Source organism: Pipistrellus hanaki (assembly GCF_964339955.1).
Source record: "Pipistrellus hanaki genome assembly, chromosome: 5".
NCBI lineage: Eukaryota > Metazoa > Chordata > Mammalia > Chiroptera > Vespertilionidae > Pipistrellus > Pipistrellus hanaki.
In genome coordinates, this window is record NC_140507.1 from 25,370,961 (window position 1) to 25,389,836 (window position 18,876).

Genomic DNA, 18,876 nt, shown 5'->3' on the forward strand with positions numbered 1-18,876 from the left:
CTTTTCACACAGGGCCACTCTCCTAAGACTATTTTCTGTAGCTGTAGGCATATTCTGGTATTCCAACAAGCTTTTAGATGTTGAAATTTCTATACACAGTAATTTTTTCCTTCATTTTAGTGCACCTGCATTGACATCACCAATACCCCCCACAACATTCCTACTATGGGACACCTCCCTAGGACTTTTCCATGTTGAGAAATCATATGATAGAATAGTTTAAAATTCCTCACGCAGCTATAAGTTGGGGCAAAATTTTTCATGGATTCTTAAATTTTTATAAATGAAAGAACTGCTTAAACAGGGTGTTGACATTTAAATTTAAAAACCAAGCTTTCATGATAATATGGAAACGTAAAAATTAGAAATGTGATTGTACACATTATGGAAATCACTTGAAGTTTATAGAAGACACATTACCATTTAACATTTTTAGAACAAAAATTGAAGCATTCCAACTTGCAATTACTAGAAATAAGGGTAGTACTCTATAACCTACTAAACCATGCTATTTCAAAAGAATGTGCAGGAAAATTAGTAATCCAAAGAATAATATACACATACCTCTTTCTGGTTAACAAACCTAATTCCAATTACTGATAATTATTAGCAATACATTTGGAAGCCCATTATAATGTAAGAAAAATTCTCACTGTTGTGCCTTCATGAATGTAAATATTATATTCCGAGGGTAGGCACGTTTGACAGGCTGACCATCAAATAATATTTTTTTTTAATTGGGAAGAAATATACAGGTGGATTTGAGAAAAGAAAGGGCATAAAATTGACCTACTCACTGGGATTCAAAGAATCCCTAGCAAGAGTACTGGAATATTATAAAATCATTCCTAAGTCCCTTTTAAAAGGCTTTTCTCATGCATTCTCCTCTTTGTAGTTAATAAAGAAAATTAAAGTAAACTATTTGCAGATGAAAGGCATTCATTGAAAACTCCTGTGAGTAGAAGCAACAGAGTTAGAGCTTAACTTATTATTCTCCTCAGGGACACTTACTATCAAGGATGCTTCATTAGAAAGATCTTGTGGCAGGACCATTTCTGGCGGCATAGAGAGAAAATTAAACATTGCTTTTTGAGAATCCGAGGCATCATGTAGATTGTAGGAATAAGGCAAGGTTCCCTCACTGTAGTTGGGAGAAACCCCTGGTTCAGTCTTAGTACAAAGACTGTGCTGAAAGCAGCGCCAGGTAGCCAGGCTAGAGGAGCGTCTCAGGCTCACAGCAATGGCCAGAATCACCGCGAGGAGGAAGAGCACTGAGATCAAGGCCAAGGCCACCACCAGATAGAACTGCAGCTCAGCCTGGGGATCAGAGGGCTCAGAACTTTTGCTAAGATCCGGAAGGGCCTCTTGTAGGCTGTCAGCAAAGACCAGCAGCAGAGTGGCAGTGGCTGATAGGGGTGGCTGTCCCCCGTCCCGCACGGCCACCAGGAGGCGCTGGCGGGCCGCGTCCCTGTCGCCCAGAGCCCTGGCGGTGCGCACCTCGCCCGTGCGCAGCCCCAGGCTGAAGAGCCCGGGCTCGCTGGCCTGCAGCACGTGGTAGGACAGCCAGGCATTGTGTCCCGAGTCGGCGTCCACCGCCACCACCTTGGTGACCAGGTAGCCCGGCTGCGCGGCGCGCGGCACCGTGTCGAAGAGCGCGGAGCCGTCGGGCCCCAGCGCCGGGTACAGCACCCTGGGCGCGTTGTCGTTGCGGTCGCCCACCAGCACGCGCAGGCTCACGTTGGCGCCCAGCGGGGGCGAGCCCTGGTCGCGCGCCTGCAGCGTCAGCTCAAAGGCGCGCAGCTGCTCGTGGTCGAAGGCGCGCTGCGCGAACACCACCCCGCTGTGCGCGCTCACGGACACGTAGGACGACAGCGCCCGCGGCTCCAGGTCGCTGGCCACGATGGAGTAGGACACCTGGCCATTGGGTCCCAGGTCGGGGTCCGAGGCGCTGACCTGCGCTATGGAGGCCCCTGGCGGGTTGTTTTCTGGCACGTGAACCAGGTAGGCTGACTGCTGGAAAACCGGGGCGTTGTCGTTGACGTCCCTGATGTATAGGGTGACACTTCTGCTGGAGGAGAGGGGCGGCTTGCCTCTGTCGATGGCTGTGATGGTGACATTGTACTCCGGAGTCAGTTCCCGATCCAGGGCCCCATCTGTCACCAGCTTGTAGTAATTGTTGGCGGAAGATTGAATTCTAAAAGGAACTTCCTCTTTTATGAGGCATATGACCTCCCCGTTTTCTCCAGAATCTTTATCGTGTGTTTTGAACAAAGCAATCACCGTTCCGCGCTCCGCATCCTCAGTTATGGAACTAGACACCGAAGTGAACACCACCTCTGGGGCGTTATCATTCTCATCTAGAATTTCGAGTATAATTTTACATTTGGTGGCCATGCCTCCGCCATCCTTGGCTTCCATGATTATGGTATAACTGCTACTGACTTCGAAGTCTATAGGGTTTTTGGATTTAATTTCTCCACTTTGATGGTCTAGCATAAACATATTTTCAACATCTCCTAGTATTTTGAAGGAGTACGTGATCTCCGCATTGATGCCCTCATCCTGGTCGGTGGCTGTCACCGTTAGCACAGAGGTGCCCGAGGGCAAGTTCTCTCGAAGGCTAACTCTGTACACATCCTGACTGAACACTGGGGCGTTATCATTGGCGTCAGTGACCTCAATCCTAATTTGAGTGGTGCCGGTTCTGACCGGGTCACCTCCATCTGCCGCTGTTAGGACCAGGAGATGGGAGCTCTGTTGTTCCCGGTCCAGGGGCCTTTCTAACACTAATTCCGGGGCATTCTTGCCTTCAGATTTATCCTTGACCATCAGAGAAAAGTGCTCATTATAGCTGAGTTGGTAACTCTGGAGAGAATGAGGCCCTACATCTGCATCTATAGCAGATTCCAAGTCAAACCGAGTTCCTGGACTTGCAAATTCATTGATTTGTAAAACAGTGCTATTTTGGGGGAAATGAGGTGGATTGTCATTGATATCTTCTATCATCACGTTTATGTGAAAAAGATTTAGAGGATTCTCTGCTACAATCTCTAAGGGCACGACACACAAAGGGTTTTGAGGGCAGAGCGATTCCCGATCTATTCTGTCACTCACAAGTAAGTTCCCATTCTCCGCGTTTATGGCAAAGTATTGTTTCTCTGCACTAACTCTGAGGTTGCGGGTCGATAAATCCCGTACCCGCAGCCCCAGGTCCTTAGCAAGATTCCCCACTTCAGAGCCCCTGGCCATTTCTTCTGGAATAGAGTAGCGGATCGGATCGGAGAGCGCCCCGCAGAACAAAGACAGCAGGAAGAGAAAGAGTACTTGCCACCGCCGCGGGGTCCTGCTCCTCCGCTTCGCCCTCGTTCCCATCCTTCTGAGCCCTGCTGCAGCCTCTGGCATTGAGAAGATGCTTTCTTTACAAGTTGTGCTTAAATGTCTACTTCCACCGCGGAGAAAACTCAAGGCTCCCAGTTTGCAGGCATCCCAGTCGGTATTCCGGAATCAGATTTGCCGAACAGTGAGCCGGAGTCCGGGGCCCCTCTCCTTTCTACTTGCTTCTGTGACTACACAGAAAACACCCGGTGGATCCTGGGCTCCAGCTCTTGCAGCACGTTGGCCAACAGCGGCGCTCAGAGTCTGCTTAGAAAACTGCAGGCAGAAGCCTGGCAAATAATGGGAATTGGTGTACCAACAGCTGTGTTGGACTGATGTCTAGGAAAGGAGGCAATTGGTGAGTTTTGGAAGTGCCTGTTTCCCAGTGTTTGCTTCAAAATAAAGTTCCCTAGAGATGGGATCCCATAGAAGAGCCATAAAACCACCATTGAGAAAAGTTTGTCTTTTTCAAATCAGAGGCAGTGCAGATATTGGAAGGACAAAGCAAAGTCTTCTGACTTAGAACAAAGACCACGTGAGAAAATAGCTCCCCCAAGTGGTACGGGGGAATTTTGACAGCCATGAAATGACACCTAGTATTAGATTCAATCTTATGTGCAGGTTAATTTCCCTCCTCCATTTGTCAGGAAACTGGAGGAGAGTGTAAAGCTATATAGGTTGTACTAAGGATAAGGATGGCTAATGACACCAAGTCTTCCTTATTACTTATAAAAAAAGATTTGTGAAAGGGATTGTTAAGTATTTTACACTTACATAATAAACAATATAAAAGTATACCCTAGTAGGTTACCATAGGAATTTAATGTCATGAAATGTGAGGGCTTTTTATTTGTCCTTTTATTTAAATGGACCATATGTTGCATTTTATTACTACCTCTGAGTCAAAATAACCTTCTTAATCTCAAGTTTCAAAACCAACTTTTTCTTTTCCAAGATCTTAGTTGCTAGCTCCTAACTAGTTTCAACTACATTTTTAAAAACATATTTTTATTGATTTTAGAGAGAGGGAGAGGAAAAGAGAGAAACATCAGTGTGAAAGAGAAACATAGATCAGCTCCCTCAGAATGCTCCCCACTGGGGATCCAGAAACCCAGGCATGTGCCCAGACCGGAATGGAATCTGCAACATTTTGGTGCAGGGGACGACGCCTAACCAACTGAGCCACACTGGCTAGGGCTAGCCTACATTTTAAAAAATATGGAACATCCCCCTCTTCCAGCAAAATACCTCATATCCTGTTTATGAATCTAATTTCAGTTCAAGTAAAATGTGCTAAATCTTTTTTTCTCAGTTTGGAATTCCACAGCATAATTCTATCCTAGATGCTTGAAACACACTAACATTTTCTTGACTTCAAGACAAATTGAGGCATTTGTTGTAAGACTTTCCTTTCCTACAGTAGAAATTCTTTTCACCCAAACATTAGATACTCTATGGAGAGTTAGTTACTAAGGCCAACTCCAAAATGAGAAAGGAAAACTGAAAAGGGAACATGAATATGCTAGTAATTTGGACAGAATATCTAGAAGTAGTGGTGTGAGGGTGAGAAGCTGTAGTGATTATGGAGATGATTCCTGTGGCCTAATACCCTAAATAGGTCTCCTCTCCTGGATTTTCTTAGACCTTGCTTCAGATAACACATGTGTTAGTAGGTAACTCCTAGGGCTTCAATAACAAGTTGGTTATAAATATCAGAACTGAGTATAGTTAGATATAATACAAAATGAGTTTATGAAGGAAATAAAGAGGGAGTCCACGATTTGCTGGTATATTGAAAACAAACAAAAATATCTAGAGGAATACCCACTCCATCTCTTATATTCAAAACTATTCCATATGAATAAATCTGAAAAATATAGGCATGTTTAACAGATTTGAAAATAACTTTCTGAGGAGCACTGGATCAACATCAAGCATTTCTGTGTCTTCACCCTTAACTAAAATCTATAACGCACACTAAAGTACAAGTAAAAGAATAAAAGGAAATAGCGCCAGTTCAACAATTCAATTATTTCTTCAGAACTCTCTAATGCACTAATTGTAGAAATAGAAAGATGTCTAGAACTTAAGAAAAAAAAGTGTGTTCTACATTTCCTCTCACAAGGGAGTCTAGTAATTAAAAGGCAATCAAAAGAAGAAGAAGAAGAAGAAGAAGAAGAAGAAGAAGAAGAAGAAGAAGAAGAAAAGGCAGTCAACATGTCTGTTTTGTTGGGATCAATTAATGAGACAAAGTTGAAATAATCAACAGGATCTAAACATATTACCAGCCATCAAAAATGAAAATATAACTTTTTTTTTGTGCTCAGAGAAAAGTTTATGTGTAAATGTGGACATATGTGTGACTGAATATATAGATAGATAAGAAAAAGAACTAGAGAGTATGCTTTTGAATCAATAGGGTCAAATCTGATCACTAGAAGTAAAGGAAATAATGATAGGATATAATTATAATCATGGAGGCAATGCAAAGTTAAAATAGGGAAATAAATAGAAAGTGTTTGCAAATCATAACCAGTGTACATTGATAGCCACACACAGTGATAGAAAAATATTACTAAAATTCAATCTACTATAAAGCAAGCCATAATAGCAAAACTGGACCCTTGGACTCAAAAGAAAATATGCCAAGCTAAAAAAATGACTTTCACAAAACCTTTTTGAAAATAATGGTAGTTTGAATAAAGGTAAAATATACAAAGTCACGTGTATTGTTCAAACTTTCTATGAACTGAATCCCCCCCCCCCCAACAGTTTTCATAATAGGCTTACCAAAAGAGCCACCTAACAGACTTGTGCAGAGACACTAATAATTGGAAGGCAGGAAAAAAATCTCACCTGATTACTTGTAGGATTACATTTGCCTATACCAGCAACTGAATCTTCAACTACCAAGAGAGGCTCGCTTTTCCCACAGCTCTCCTGGCTGATGAGCGTGTCCGCATAGTTGGGTTGTGGGAAGATCAGATGACTCTTCCCAGAGTCTGCAGTGAGAGAGACCTCGTGCGAATACGTCTGCAGGAATGCCTGCACCCCGTCCACGCCCACGAAGTGGGAAGCAGGCATGCCTGCAAACCCGCCTCCAGAAGCCTGGAGCAAACGCGATGTGTGCCAGCGCCTCAGCCTGAGCGCCAGCAGCACGATGACAAAGGCGAGAAAGACGCAGGAGACCACGGCCACCGCCATCACTAGGTACAGAGTGAGGCCTGAATCATCAGGGTTGGTGGGAGACTCAAGACTGCCCAAGTCAGCCAACACATCTGGGATACTGTCCGCTATAGCCACAGTGACTGTTACGGTGGCGGAGAGTGGGGGTTGACCATGGTCTTGGACCACCACCACCAGGCTCTGCTTGAGCGCATCTCTGTCCAGCAGGGCCCGCGCAGTGCGCACTTCTCCCGTGTGCAGCCCCACCGTGAAGAGCCCGGGCTCACTGGCCTTGAGCAGGCGGTAGGACAGCCAGGCGTTCTGGCCTGAGTCTCTGTCCACTGCTACCACTTTGGTCACCAGATAACCGGGCTCTGCAGAGCGGGGTGCCAGCTCCACACCAGTGGAGCCATCAGTGGGGAGGGCAGGGTATAGGATCTCTGGTGTGTTGTCATTCTGGTCCAGCACAAATATGTTCAGGGACACGTTGCTGCTGAGTGGAGGGTCCCCACTGTCCTGTGCCATCACTTGTAGCTGCAAGTCTCGGAACTGCTCATAGTCGAAGGAGCACAGCGCGTACAGAACGCCAGTGTCAGAGTTGATAGAGATGTAGGAGGACAGGGGAGCTCCCTGGATGGTGTCCTGGACCAGGGAGTAAGTGACCTGGGCATTTTCTCTGCTGTCCAAATCAAGGGCAGTCACCGAGAAGAAGGAGGCTCCTCGGGGGTTGTTTTCAGGAATGTAGGCGGAATAAGAGGAGTGAGCAAAAGTGGGTGGGTTATCGTTGTCATCTGCTACATTCAAGGAAATCTGAGTTTTTGTAGACAAGGGTGGACTTCCATGATCTGTAGCTGTCAATGTTATATTGTAGCTCTGGACCTGCTCTCTGTCCAGCGCTCTGTTTGTTATCAACTTGTAATACTTTCCATAAGTCTTTTCTAAATTGAAAGGCAGATTGTTAGGAATGAAACAAGAAACTTGGCCATTTTCTCCGGAGTCTTGATCTTGCACGTTTAGAAGAGCAATTACTGTACCTGGCGGAGAGTTTTCCAGCACTGAGTCAGAAGAAGACGTGATAGTTATTTCTGGAGCATTATCGTTCACATCCACAACAGTGATCAACATCTTAGCAGTGGTCCAGAGACCTCCACCATCTTGGCCTTGAATTTCCATCTCATAGAACCTATATTTCTCAAAATCCAGAGGCCCCTGTATTGAGACTTCTCCAGTTCGAGAATCCAACTGGAATATTTCAGAAGCTTTGCTTTCCATGTCCCGGAATGAATACACCACTTCCCCGTTGATTCCCTCATCTGGATCAGTTGCGTTTACCACCAGCACCCGAGATCCAGAGCTGAGGTTCTCTGGAACACTCACTCGATACACTGATTGTGTAAACTTTGGGGTATGGTCATTGACATCAGCGACCACCACACGAATGGGGACAGTGCCCTGGCGGATGGGGTCTCCTCCATCTAAGGCTGTGAGGAGGAGGAGGTGGGCAGCCTCTTTCTCCCGGTCCAGGGTCCCCTCCAGCACTAGCTCTGGATTCTTGGCCCCATCAGTTATGCCTCCAACTTGCAAGGAAAAGTAACTATTAGGATTGAGCTGGTAGCGCTGAAGGGAGTTCATTCCTACATCTGGATCCCTGGCGTTAGGAAGGGGAAATCGCGACCCTGGAGTTGCGTGCTCATTGACTTTTATCTCTACTTCCTCCTCCCGGAAACTGGGGGCGTTATCATTAATATCCATTATCTCCACTTCCACTCCGTAAATCTTCAGGGTATCTTCCACAAGTATCTCCATATTTAAAAAACAGGAGGACGCTGTCTCACAGAGCTCCTCCCGGTCTATCCTACCTGCGGTGACCAAGCTGCCACTCCGCGGATGCAGAGCGAAAAGCTGCGTCCTACCTCTGGAGACGATGCGAACGCGGCGCTCCGCCAGCTCCCGGGGCTCCAGCCCCAGGTCCTTGGAAATATTGCCCACGAAGAAGCCTTTGTCTGTCTCCTCTGGCACCGAGTATCGGATCTGCCCGGCCCCAAACTCCTGCAGCGTCCCCAGGAAAATGTACAGTAGCGCCAGCCCGCTGCGGTCCAGGCGTAATAGCTGATTCGCCATGGCAGTGGCTGAGCCGATATTCCGAGGTTTCTTGAGCCGGTCTGTCCTGACTCAGCCTATGTATCTCCAAAGTCCCGGGCCGACTGCATCCAAATATATCAGAGAGCGAAGCAAAGTCCGTACTTTAAGTTTCCAGCATCAGGATCTGTGAGTATCCATCTCCGCTTTGTGCTATAGAGGTAGGGGAGGGAGTGACTTTGTAGCTCGCAGCTTCCCATCCCCTGGTTGGTGAACAGCGGCGCCTAGAGCCCAAACTTATTATTGCAACGAGTAAGAAAACCCAAGGAATGTGCCTGTTTCTGTAAGTTAATACACTCACCTTTTGGAGAATCATTCGTACAGCATATTTAAAGCTTAAATTTCAGACAAAAGTTATATGATGTGATATTACGAGTTTACCAAGAGCACTTTTGGAAAGACTAATTTAATTTTTTAAAATTTTAATTTAATTTTAAATTTTAACAAATTTTAATTGTTTTAATTTTTTAAAAAACGTTTTCAAATATTACTGAAACTGAACACTTGCAGGTTAGATATGGCTCCTATTAATTTTTACCAACTGAAGAGAATAGCATTTGTTGATGTGGAACTAGCACAGTCCTGACAAAATCATCAGATAGGATGCATGGCGATAATTTTTAAAATATATATATTTTATTGATTTTTCACAGAGAGAAAGTGAGAGAAATAGATAGCTAAAAACATCAATGAGAGAGAAACATCAACCAGCCGCCTCTTGCACACCCCCTACCGGGGTTGTACATGGCGATAATTCTTACTAATGGTTCTTTATTGAGAAAAATAAAGATGAAACATTTGAGAAAGTTTGTATGGCATTAGGGTTATTTAAAATACCATTGTATAAAATATAATATACCTGCATTTCATATCATTAATTAAAGGGTATTGTATTTCATGAAAATTTCATGAGATTTCTCTATATACTCACCTTAGAATGCATTTGAATATTAGAAGGATAGCAGCATTGTAAACTTGAGTCTTAACAGTGATACTCATAGGTCTGACCAAGGATTTATTTTAGAAACTCTATCAAAAGATTGAAATAGGATCTTGAAATAAAAGCTCTATATTGGTATATACTGGCATATTGGAATATTAAAAAAACATTATTATAACTACTTACCTGTTTTAAAGTCTTCTTATTTGCTTCAACACTAGGAGTTAGAATGCCAGCCAATAGCGCTAAAGAGCTATCTTTGTTGAGAGTATCTTGTGTGGCTGGACAATGATCGGCAGATGTGAGAAAATTTAATTCCGGGTTAGTTTGATCCCCAGGCACACAAAGATTATAGGCATAAGGCAACGTTCCCTCACTGTAGTTGGGGGGAATCTCTGGTCCAGACTTAGAGCAGAGAACAGACCCGAAGCAGCCCCCAGTGGCGGCGTTGTAAGAGCTCCGAAGGCGCAGAGCAATGGCTAGAATCACCGCCAGGAGGAAAAGCACGGAGATCAAGGCCAAAGCTACCACCAGATAGAACTGCAGCTCAGCCTGGGGGTCAGAGGGCGTGGGGTGGTCGCTGAGGTCTGGCAGCGCTTCTTGTAGGCTGTCAGCGAAGACCAGCAGCAGAGTGGCAGTGGCAGATAAGGGCGGGTGTCCCCCATCACGCACAGCGACCAGGAGGCGCTGGCGGGCCGCGTCCCTGTCGCCCAAAGCTCTGGCGGTGCGCACCTCGCCCGTGCGCAGCCCCAGGCTGAAGAGCCCGGGCTCGCTGGCCTGCAGCACGTGGTAGGACAGCCAGGCATTGTGTCCCGAGTCGGCGTCCACCGCCACCACCTTGGTGACCAGGTAGCCCGGCTGCGCGGCGCGCGGCACCGTGTCGAAGAGCGCGGAGCCGTCGGGCCCCAGCGCCGGGTACAGCACCCTGGGCGCGTTGTCGTTGCGGTCGCCCACCAGCACGCGCAGGCTCACGTTGGCGCCCAGCGGGGGCGAGCCCTGGTCGCGCGCCTGCAGCGTCAGCTCAAAGGCGCGCAGCTGCTCGTGGTCGAAGGCGCGCTGCGCGAACACCACCCCGCTGTGCGCGCTCACGGACACGTAGGACGACAGCGCCCGCGGCTCCAGGTCGCTGGCCACGATGGAGTAGGACACCTGGCCATTGGGTCCCAGGTCGGGGTCCGAGGCGCTGACCTGCGCTATGGAGGCCCCTGGCGGGTTGTTTTCTGGCACGTGGACCAGGTAGGCTGACTGCTGGAAAACCGGGGCGTTGTCGTTGATGTCTGTGATGTGCAGGGTGATGGTGGTGCTGGAGGAGAGGGGCGGCTTGCCCCTGTCTGTGGCTGTGATGGTGACATTGTACTTCGGGGTCATTTCTCGGTCCAGGGCCCCATCTGTCACCAGCTTGTAGTAATTATTAGAAGAAGAATGAATCTTGAATGGAACGTTTCTACTTAAATTACACGTGACTTTTCCATTTTCACCGGAATCCCTGTCCCTTGTTTTGAAGAGGGCCACAACCATTCCTGGATGGGAATCTTCCAAAATCTGATCAGAGAGAGACGTGATGATTATCTCCGGGCTGTTGTCGTTTTCATCTAAAACTTCTATAATTACTTTACACCGTGTAGAGAGAGATCCTCTGTCCTTTGCTTCTACATCCATTACATATCTTTCTACTTCTTCAAAATCCAAGGGCTGGTGAGTTACAATGTTTCCTGTTGCAGAATCCAGAGAGAACACGTGCTGGGCTTTACCAGCCACACCAAGGAAGGAGTAGGTGACCTCTGCGTTGGAACCTTCGTCTTGGTCAGTGGCGCTCACCTTCAGCACACAGGTGCCTGGGGGCACATCTTCCGGGATGCTGACCCTGTACACACTCTGGCTGAACACAGGGGGGTTATCATTGGCATCCACTACCAGGATTCGGATCTGAGCAGTGCCGCTTTGGGGCGGATTCCCACCATCTAAGGCTGTTAGTACCAAGTGGTGTGAGCTCTGCGTTTCTCGGTCCATGGTCTTCTTCAGTATTAATTCTGGATATTTGCCACCATCGGGATTGTCTTTCACCACCAATGAGAAATATTCATTAGGACTTAGTTGGTATTTGCTCAGTGAATTCATATTAATGTCAGGATCTTCTGCAGAGTCAAGAATTGTTCCCGTTCCTGGGCTGACAGATTCACTGATTTCTAAGTTTATTTCATCTTTTTGGAATTGAGGGGCATGGTCATTAATATCCTCAACAACCACAGTGATATGAAAAATGTTTAAGGGATTTTCCACCACGGCTTCCAACTGCAACTCACAGCTTCTTCTCTCTTTGCAAATCTGCTCGCGATCTATTCGGTCCTTCACCAGTAAGTCCCCGCTCTCCCTGTCTATACTGAAAAGCAGCTTCTCCGCGCTCACTCGCAGCTTCCTAGAGGACACATCCAAGACACTGAGCCCTAGGTCCTTGGCGAGATTCCCCACCACCGAGCCCTTGGCCAGCTCCTCAGGAATCGAGTAGCGGATCGGCTCGCAGAACGCGCGGTAGAACAAAGGCAGCAGGAAGGGAAACAGTACCTGCAGCCGGCCAGCTCCGCGTCTCTGTGCGCAGCTCCCTCCCATCGTGCGATCTAGTTCTCGCTGGGTTCCAATCTTTCCAGTTGGAGAAAGTGCACACTATCACGCTGGAAAACCATTCAGCCCAGGACAGGCGGAGTCCCCAGTCTTGGGGCTGGGAATCCGCTTGTGCCGGAAGATTTCTGCACAACCCGGAGCCCTAGTGTATGAGCGGGTTTCCTTCTGTGTTGTTGGTGGCTGCGCAGGAAATCCTAGACTAGAGGCTGAGGATTCCCGAGCGTCGGCGCTTGCCCTGCACTGGCCGACAGCGGCGCCCAGAGGCCCCGCGTGGAACCGCAGCCTAAGTTTTCTCCATTTCAGGAAATCATTTTCTTTGAATATTAAGAACTAAAATATTTGACTCTTTTTCCTCAGTGATTCCGTTTTCATTATGAAACATGCTTTTCCCATAATCAAAACTATATATTTTATATTTTAAAATTTTATATAAATGTGAAAAGATAAAAGTATTTCTTTCAAAAGTCAACGAGGCACAAAAGATTGTAAAGTGAAAAGTAGGTCTCTATCTCATGCTCTACTATTAATACTCTCCAGTTCTTCCACCCAGAGGCAGTCATTGTTTTCCCTTTTAAGAGTAATTATTTACAAAGGAAAATTCTGAAGATAAGCAGGAAAACCACATTTTTTTTGTCTTCGATCGTAGTTTATATTTGGCTAGAAAGTATTAATCCATCCCCCCCATATTTAGTAACTAGTATGCAAACATTGCCATATTTATTACAATAATATAAAGTGTCTTGTGTTGCTTTTAAGTAATTATATTTAAAACATTTGCTTACAATAGTTACCATGTCAAAGTAGCTATTTTAAAAAACAGTATTTTTTCAAGATAAAAGAATTATTTGAGGTGGCTGTGTAATAATTTTGACTTTCTTGGACAGAAATTTTAAGTGACAGTTTCAATGATTTAAAAGTTAATAACTATGACTCAAAGGGTGAGTTTTCCTTCCATACACCTATCATTAAACAAATGTTGAATGACATGAAAAAATATTCTCATAAGTATGTTGACACACATTAGGACACTCTTTGCCTTTATGCTATCATATTAATTTAGAAGAATATTAGCAATAAAAGTAAGAGATCAAACCAACACATAACTATCTTCAATAACCCAAATGGGTTCATCAGTAACTCCACTGATAATTTGCTTAGAATAATTTTGTGTGCTTCTCTGCTTATTTTTGGATCAGATATCCTACAGAAACAACATTTTTTCTTGACTTTAAATTTGTTTTGACTCAATTTCAGAGTTTCAGGTGGGTATTTCCTCCACTACATTAAGGAGCTACTGAAATACTCTTGGCACACAACCCTTGACTCTGTTCTTGGGAACATGTACAAACCCATCTGCCTCCCCAATATACATATTTTTCAGCCTTAGAGATTGAAGAATTTAACAAAAAATGAAAAATAAACAGAGAGAGAACTTAAATTTTGCATAATTTAACCTTCTATATGTTTTCTAGAAACCTGATTGAGCAAGAAAAGCCAAATTAAAATGCTATGTCTTCCACAGTACAGTATTAAATTAGAATCACAGGCAAAAAAAAAAAAGGTATTATAGTGTTACTAGATATGATTGCACTTGGAAAAATCTAAGCACACATTGTTATGACTTCTTATAAAATACTGATGAAAAATCTAAGTCTCTAGGAAGTAAATTGAATAGTGATTGTCATTACAAGGTATAGTTTAAAGAATATAACCACAAAGGTGTACTTCTGCCCTTCTCCTGGGGAAGGACAACACTGAGTGGCCTTGTGTTTGAGTTACGTTTCCAGTGATGTCAATGCATTTGTTTCTGACATTTACCTATGTTTACCACACTCACCTTCAAAATCAGAGCTAGGATTTCAGCATCTGACCAAAGGACAGGGCACAAAACTATAAAAGATAAGGCTCTGCAAAACTAATCGGAACAATCTTACGACAATAGATCTTCATTGCCATTATATAAATGTTTACCAGAACACAAAGCCATAGTCTTAATAAAGTTCTACTCTGGAATATTTTAGCAAGAAGCAAATTGAAACAGGGAAAATATGAAAGAGTAAAGATTAAAGATTCCCATCAACAAGCTGCAAACCTAAAAACAAAACCAATCATAATCTTTTTAAATGAAAGGAATGGAGTAAAAATAGAACTCACTGGAACCAAAGGGGTATCTTCTATAGGAAACTTCGAATCATCTAACAAAGACAAAGGATCCTTTTTCTCGCAGCTCTCCTGGCTGATGAGTGTGTCGGCATAGTTGGGCTGGGGGAAGATCAGATGGCTCTTCCGAGAGTCAGCAGTAAGGGAGACCTCATGGGAATAGGTTTGCAGGAAAGCCCTCACTCCATCCACACCCACAAATTGCGAGGCTGACATGCCCTCCAACCTGCCTCTTGAAGCCTGGAGTAGACGAGATGTGTGCCAGCGGCGGAGTCTGAGCGCCAGCAACATGATGACAAAGGCAAGGAAGACACAGGAGACCGCAGCCACTGCCACCACCAGGTACAGTGTGAGGCTGGAGTCATCAGGGCTGTTGGAAGGTTCAAGACTTTCCAGGTCGGCCAGGACATCTGGGATGCTGTCAGCCACGGCCACAGTGAGGGTGACAGTTGCAGAGAGAGGGGGCTGGCCATGGTCCTGAACTGCCACCACCAGGTTCTGCTTGAGCGCATCTCTGTCCAGCAGGGCCCGCGCAGTGCGCACCTCACCACTGTGCAACCCCACTGTGAAGAGCCCGGGCTCACTGGCCTTGAGCAGACGGTAGGACAGCCAGGCGTTCTGGCCCGAGTCTCTGTCCACTGCCACCACCTTGGTCACCAGATAACCAGGCTCTGCAGAGCGGGGTGCCAGTTCCACACCAGTGGAACCATCAGTGGGAAGAGATGGGTACAGGATCTCTGGAGCATTGTCATTCTGGTCCAGCACAAAAAGGCTTAGTGACACATTGCTGCTGAGTGGCGGGTTACCACTGTCTGTGGCAGTTACCTGCATCTGTAGGTCACGAAACTGCTCATAGTCGAAGGAGCGAAGTGCGTAGAGGACTCCTGAATCAGAGTTGATGGAGATATAGGAAGATAGAGGTGCCCCCTGGATAGTGTCTTCAGTCAGAGAGTAAACAATCTGAGCATTCTCTTTGCTGTCGGGGTCCAGTGCAGTCACTGAGAAGATGGAGGCACCCCGTGGGTTGTTCTCTGGGATATAGGTAACGTAGGATGTGTGAGAGAAGGTGGGTGGATTGTCATTGATGTCTGCCACTTGCAGGGTGAAGTGAGTTTCCATCGACAGGGGTGGACTTCCTCCATCTGTGGCTGTTACAGTAATGTTGTAAGAGGATACTTGCTCCCTGTCAAGAGCTCCATGTGTCACCAATCTATAGTAACTGTCAATGGACTTTTCTAACTTAAACGGTAGATTTCCCGCTATGGAGCAGGTGACCTGTCCATTCTGCCCAGAGTCTAGATCGTGCACGTTTAACAGAGCTATAACGGTCCCTGGAGGTGAATCTTCCTTCAGGGGACTAAACAGAGATGTGATAGTCACCTCTGGACTGTTGTCATTTACATCTTCTACTGTAACCAACACTTTTGCAGTTGCAAGATATGCTCCTCCATCTTCTGCCTGTATTTCTATTTCATAGAAGCCTGTTTCTTCATAATCTAGATTTTCTGATATTTTTATTTCTCCAGTATTTTTGTTTAGTTGGAATTTCAGTAATTGTGTATCGGGTAATTGTCGGAATGAATATGTCACTTCTCCATTGGCGCCTTCATCCCTGTCGGTAGCAGTGACTGTCAGCAGCTGTGTGCCCACAGGCAAGTTCTCGGGAACACTCACTCGGTATTCAGGCAAAGTGAAGACAGGTGCGTTGTCATTTGCATCGAAGACAGTGACACTGATGAGGACAGTGCCAGATCGCAGAGGGTCACCCCCATCGGAGGCAGTGAGGACCAGATGGTGCTGTGCCTCTTCCTCCCGATCCAGGGCGCGCTCCAACACCAGCTCCGGGTACTTGACACCATTGGCCCGGCTCTGAACTGCTAGAGAGAAGTGCCTACTAGGGCTGAGCTGATAGCTCTGTAGGGAGTTCACGCCCACATCCGGATCAACAGCTTCCGGCAGAGGAAAACGCATCCCTGGAGCGACATTTTCATTGATCTTTACGTCTAGATTTTCCGCTTGGAATTTGGGGGCATTATCGTTGATGTCAGTTACTTCTATTTCAATCCCGAAAAGTTTCACCCTATCTTCCACAAGGATGTTAAAACTCACCAGACACCGCGCGCTCTGGGCGCAGAGCTCCTCCCGGTCTATCCTGCCCGCCGTGACCAAGCTGCCACTCCGCGGATTCAGAGCAAAAAGCTGCGTCCTACCTCTGGAGACGATGCGGACTCCGCGCTCCGCCAGCTCCCGGGGCTCCAGTCCCAGGTCCTTGGAGATGTTGCCCACGAAGGAGCCTTTGTCCAGCTCCTCAGGCACCGAGTAGCGGATCTGCCGGGCATCAGACTCCCACGGCGCACCGAGGAAAAGGAAGAGCAGAACCAGCGCGCTGCAGCCGGAGCTATTCCTTTGAGCGGCCATTGTTGTCACAGAATGTCCTCACTAGACACGTTGCGTGTTTTGGCCGGCCCCTCTCTCTTTCTCTGGCTGCAAGGAGTCTCTGTAGGTGGAGCACCTTAAATTCTAAGGTGAGTGTCGCTGCAGCCAGGAGCCGGTTTGTAGGAACTGCGGAGCTTTTGTGTAGTTGGAGTCCTGAGAATCCGGATGGAGCGCTGGCTGTGATTCTTTCCTAGTGGGTGAACAGCGACGCCCAGAGTCCTCAGAAGTTACTGCACCCACTATGTATATCATAGAAAACAAACGCTACTCTTTGTTGGAGATTTTATTTTATTTTACATTACGTACTTCTTTGATTTCTCGGCTGATATCATTAAATAAACTATTAGTAGGTTTATTTACTGGATGGAATAAATTGGAATGAAAGTACTATACAATGCTAAATGAAAATAGTTCGTGAAATATGTATCTCAACACTTATTTTTTCAACAGAAACATATCCAGAGGTAAGAAATGCTTATTTTATTTCCTATGAGCTTCTAAATATATTCAGAAGTTTTACAATTTTATTTTAAATTTAGATATAAACGATCCAATTATGTCTAGACATTCAGATAGAAACTCTGAGATATGCCCCTAACAATTTACTTAAAATATTTTTATTTCAGATTTAATTAACTAATTAAGCTTGTTTACTGTTAAGATTGTATAAAAGGTTTTCAAAATATTGTTTTCTAAAGTAGTTTTATTGAGCCTCAATTAATCTTTTTAATGTTTCTTATTTGGGATATATATTATTAGAAGTTGGTTTGACCTATTTAAATAAATTGAGAAGGTAATAACAAACTAGAGGGATATGTCTCATGTATTGTAATTGTAATTGGAGGAGATATATGTACAGGAGTTTCAAGTGCTACAATTTTAAAAAACAAACTTAGAAATAGTGATGTAGGTTTTTTTAAAAAATAAGTGTTTATGTCAAATGGCCTGTTTTCATCAGGGCACTAATGCCAATTTAAATATTCTCTTCTTTTAACACTTTGTACGGGAGCCCAAAGTAAAGTGCTACACATACCTTCACTTGTATGTGCCCATCAACCCAGCAGCAGTTCTCCCTCCAAAGATGAAGGGCTTAGAGGTTCACTTCTTTCATACAGAGAACACATGTCCAAAGTGTTTATGTCACTATGTCCCACATATGTAACTCTTTATAGATTTTATCTTTAGTTTTCAAAGATTTGTATACCAGACAATCCAAGACAGAGACTGAACACAAAAGGCAAGAACATTTCATTAGCTTTTTTTTGAAATTCTTGATCTTGCAATGGAGAGGAAAGAAGATTGGAAGAGTACAACTTGAGCTCCAAAAAAAGACAAGTAAATATAAGAAGAAAGCCAGAAGGACCAAAGTTGAAGAAAACAATTCAGCCAGAGTAGTTAGTATTAAGTTTTGGGGGCCAGCCGAAACCGGTTTGGCTCAGTGGATAGTGCGTCAGCCTGCGGACTGAAGGGTCCGGGGTTCGATTCTGGTCAAGGGAATGTATCTTGGTTGCAGGCACAACCCCAGAAGGGGGTGTGCAAGAGGCAGCTGGTTGATGATTCTCTCTCATTGATGTTTCTAACTCTCTATCCCTTTCTCTTCCTCTCTGTAAAAAATCAATAAAAATATATTTTAAAAAAAGTTTGGGGACCATAGAAACTGTGGCAATAGAAACAAAATTTTGACACCTTTCCCAAGAACAATACATCATACATCTATAACTTCGCATATAATCTCAGGAATTCATGGATCTTCTCACTTTACCTCTCAAATGCTTACAGTTTTATAAATTATTAAAATAGTGAAAAAAGAAATCTAAAAACACCTATAAGATTGTATGCAATAAAGGTTCTTTTGGAAGGAGCATATGCTTTGATATATAACTAATGCCTGAATATTATTAAACTTTAAGAACATATAAATAGGATATAGAAATTTTATCTTAAATCTTAGCAAACTTAGATAGATTATTATGTATTTATTTGGTAAGAAGCCAAGACCACTGCCTCTGTTTTGCTAATCTCAGCTTGAAAAGATATCTCTA

The 18,876-nt window shown here is 44.9% G+C and overlaps 1 protein-coding gene across 21 annotated transcripts in view; it reads right to left on the reverse strand.

Annotated features, from left to right (window-relative positions):
* Positions 1–18,876, reverse strand: part of LOC311623141 (protocadherin gamma-C4) — a 164,998-nt gene that overhangs the window by 66,862 nt on the left and 79,260 nt on the right. Inside the window, exon 1 of one of the 21 annotated variants that reach the window (XM_084884961.1) lies at positions 14,393–18,031. The exons of 16 other annotated variants lie outside the window; for them this stretch is intronic. In XM_084884961.1, the coding sequence (XP_084741087.1) occupies positions 14,393–16,816 (2,424 nt within the window). In that variant the 5' untranslated portion in view covers positions 16,817–18,031. Of the gene's footprint in view, positions 1–1,011; positions 3,589–6,231; positions 8,904–9,805; positions 12,441–14,392; positions 18,032–18,876 lie in introns of those variants that run through there. 4 more of the 21 variants (XM_084884939.1, XM_084884953.1, XM_084884959.1 and 1 more) reach the window with 4 other exon arrangements.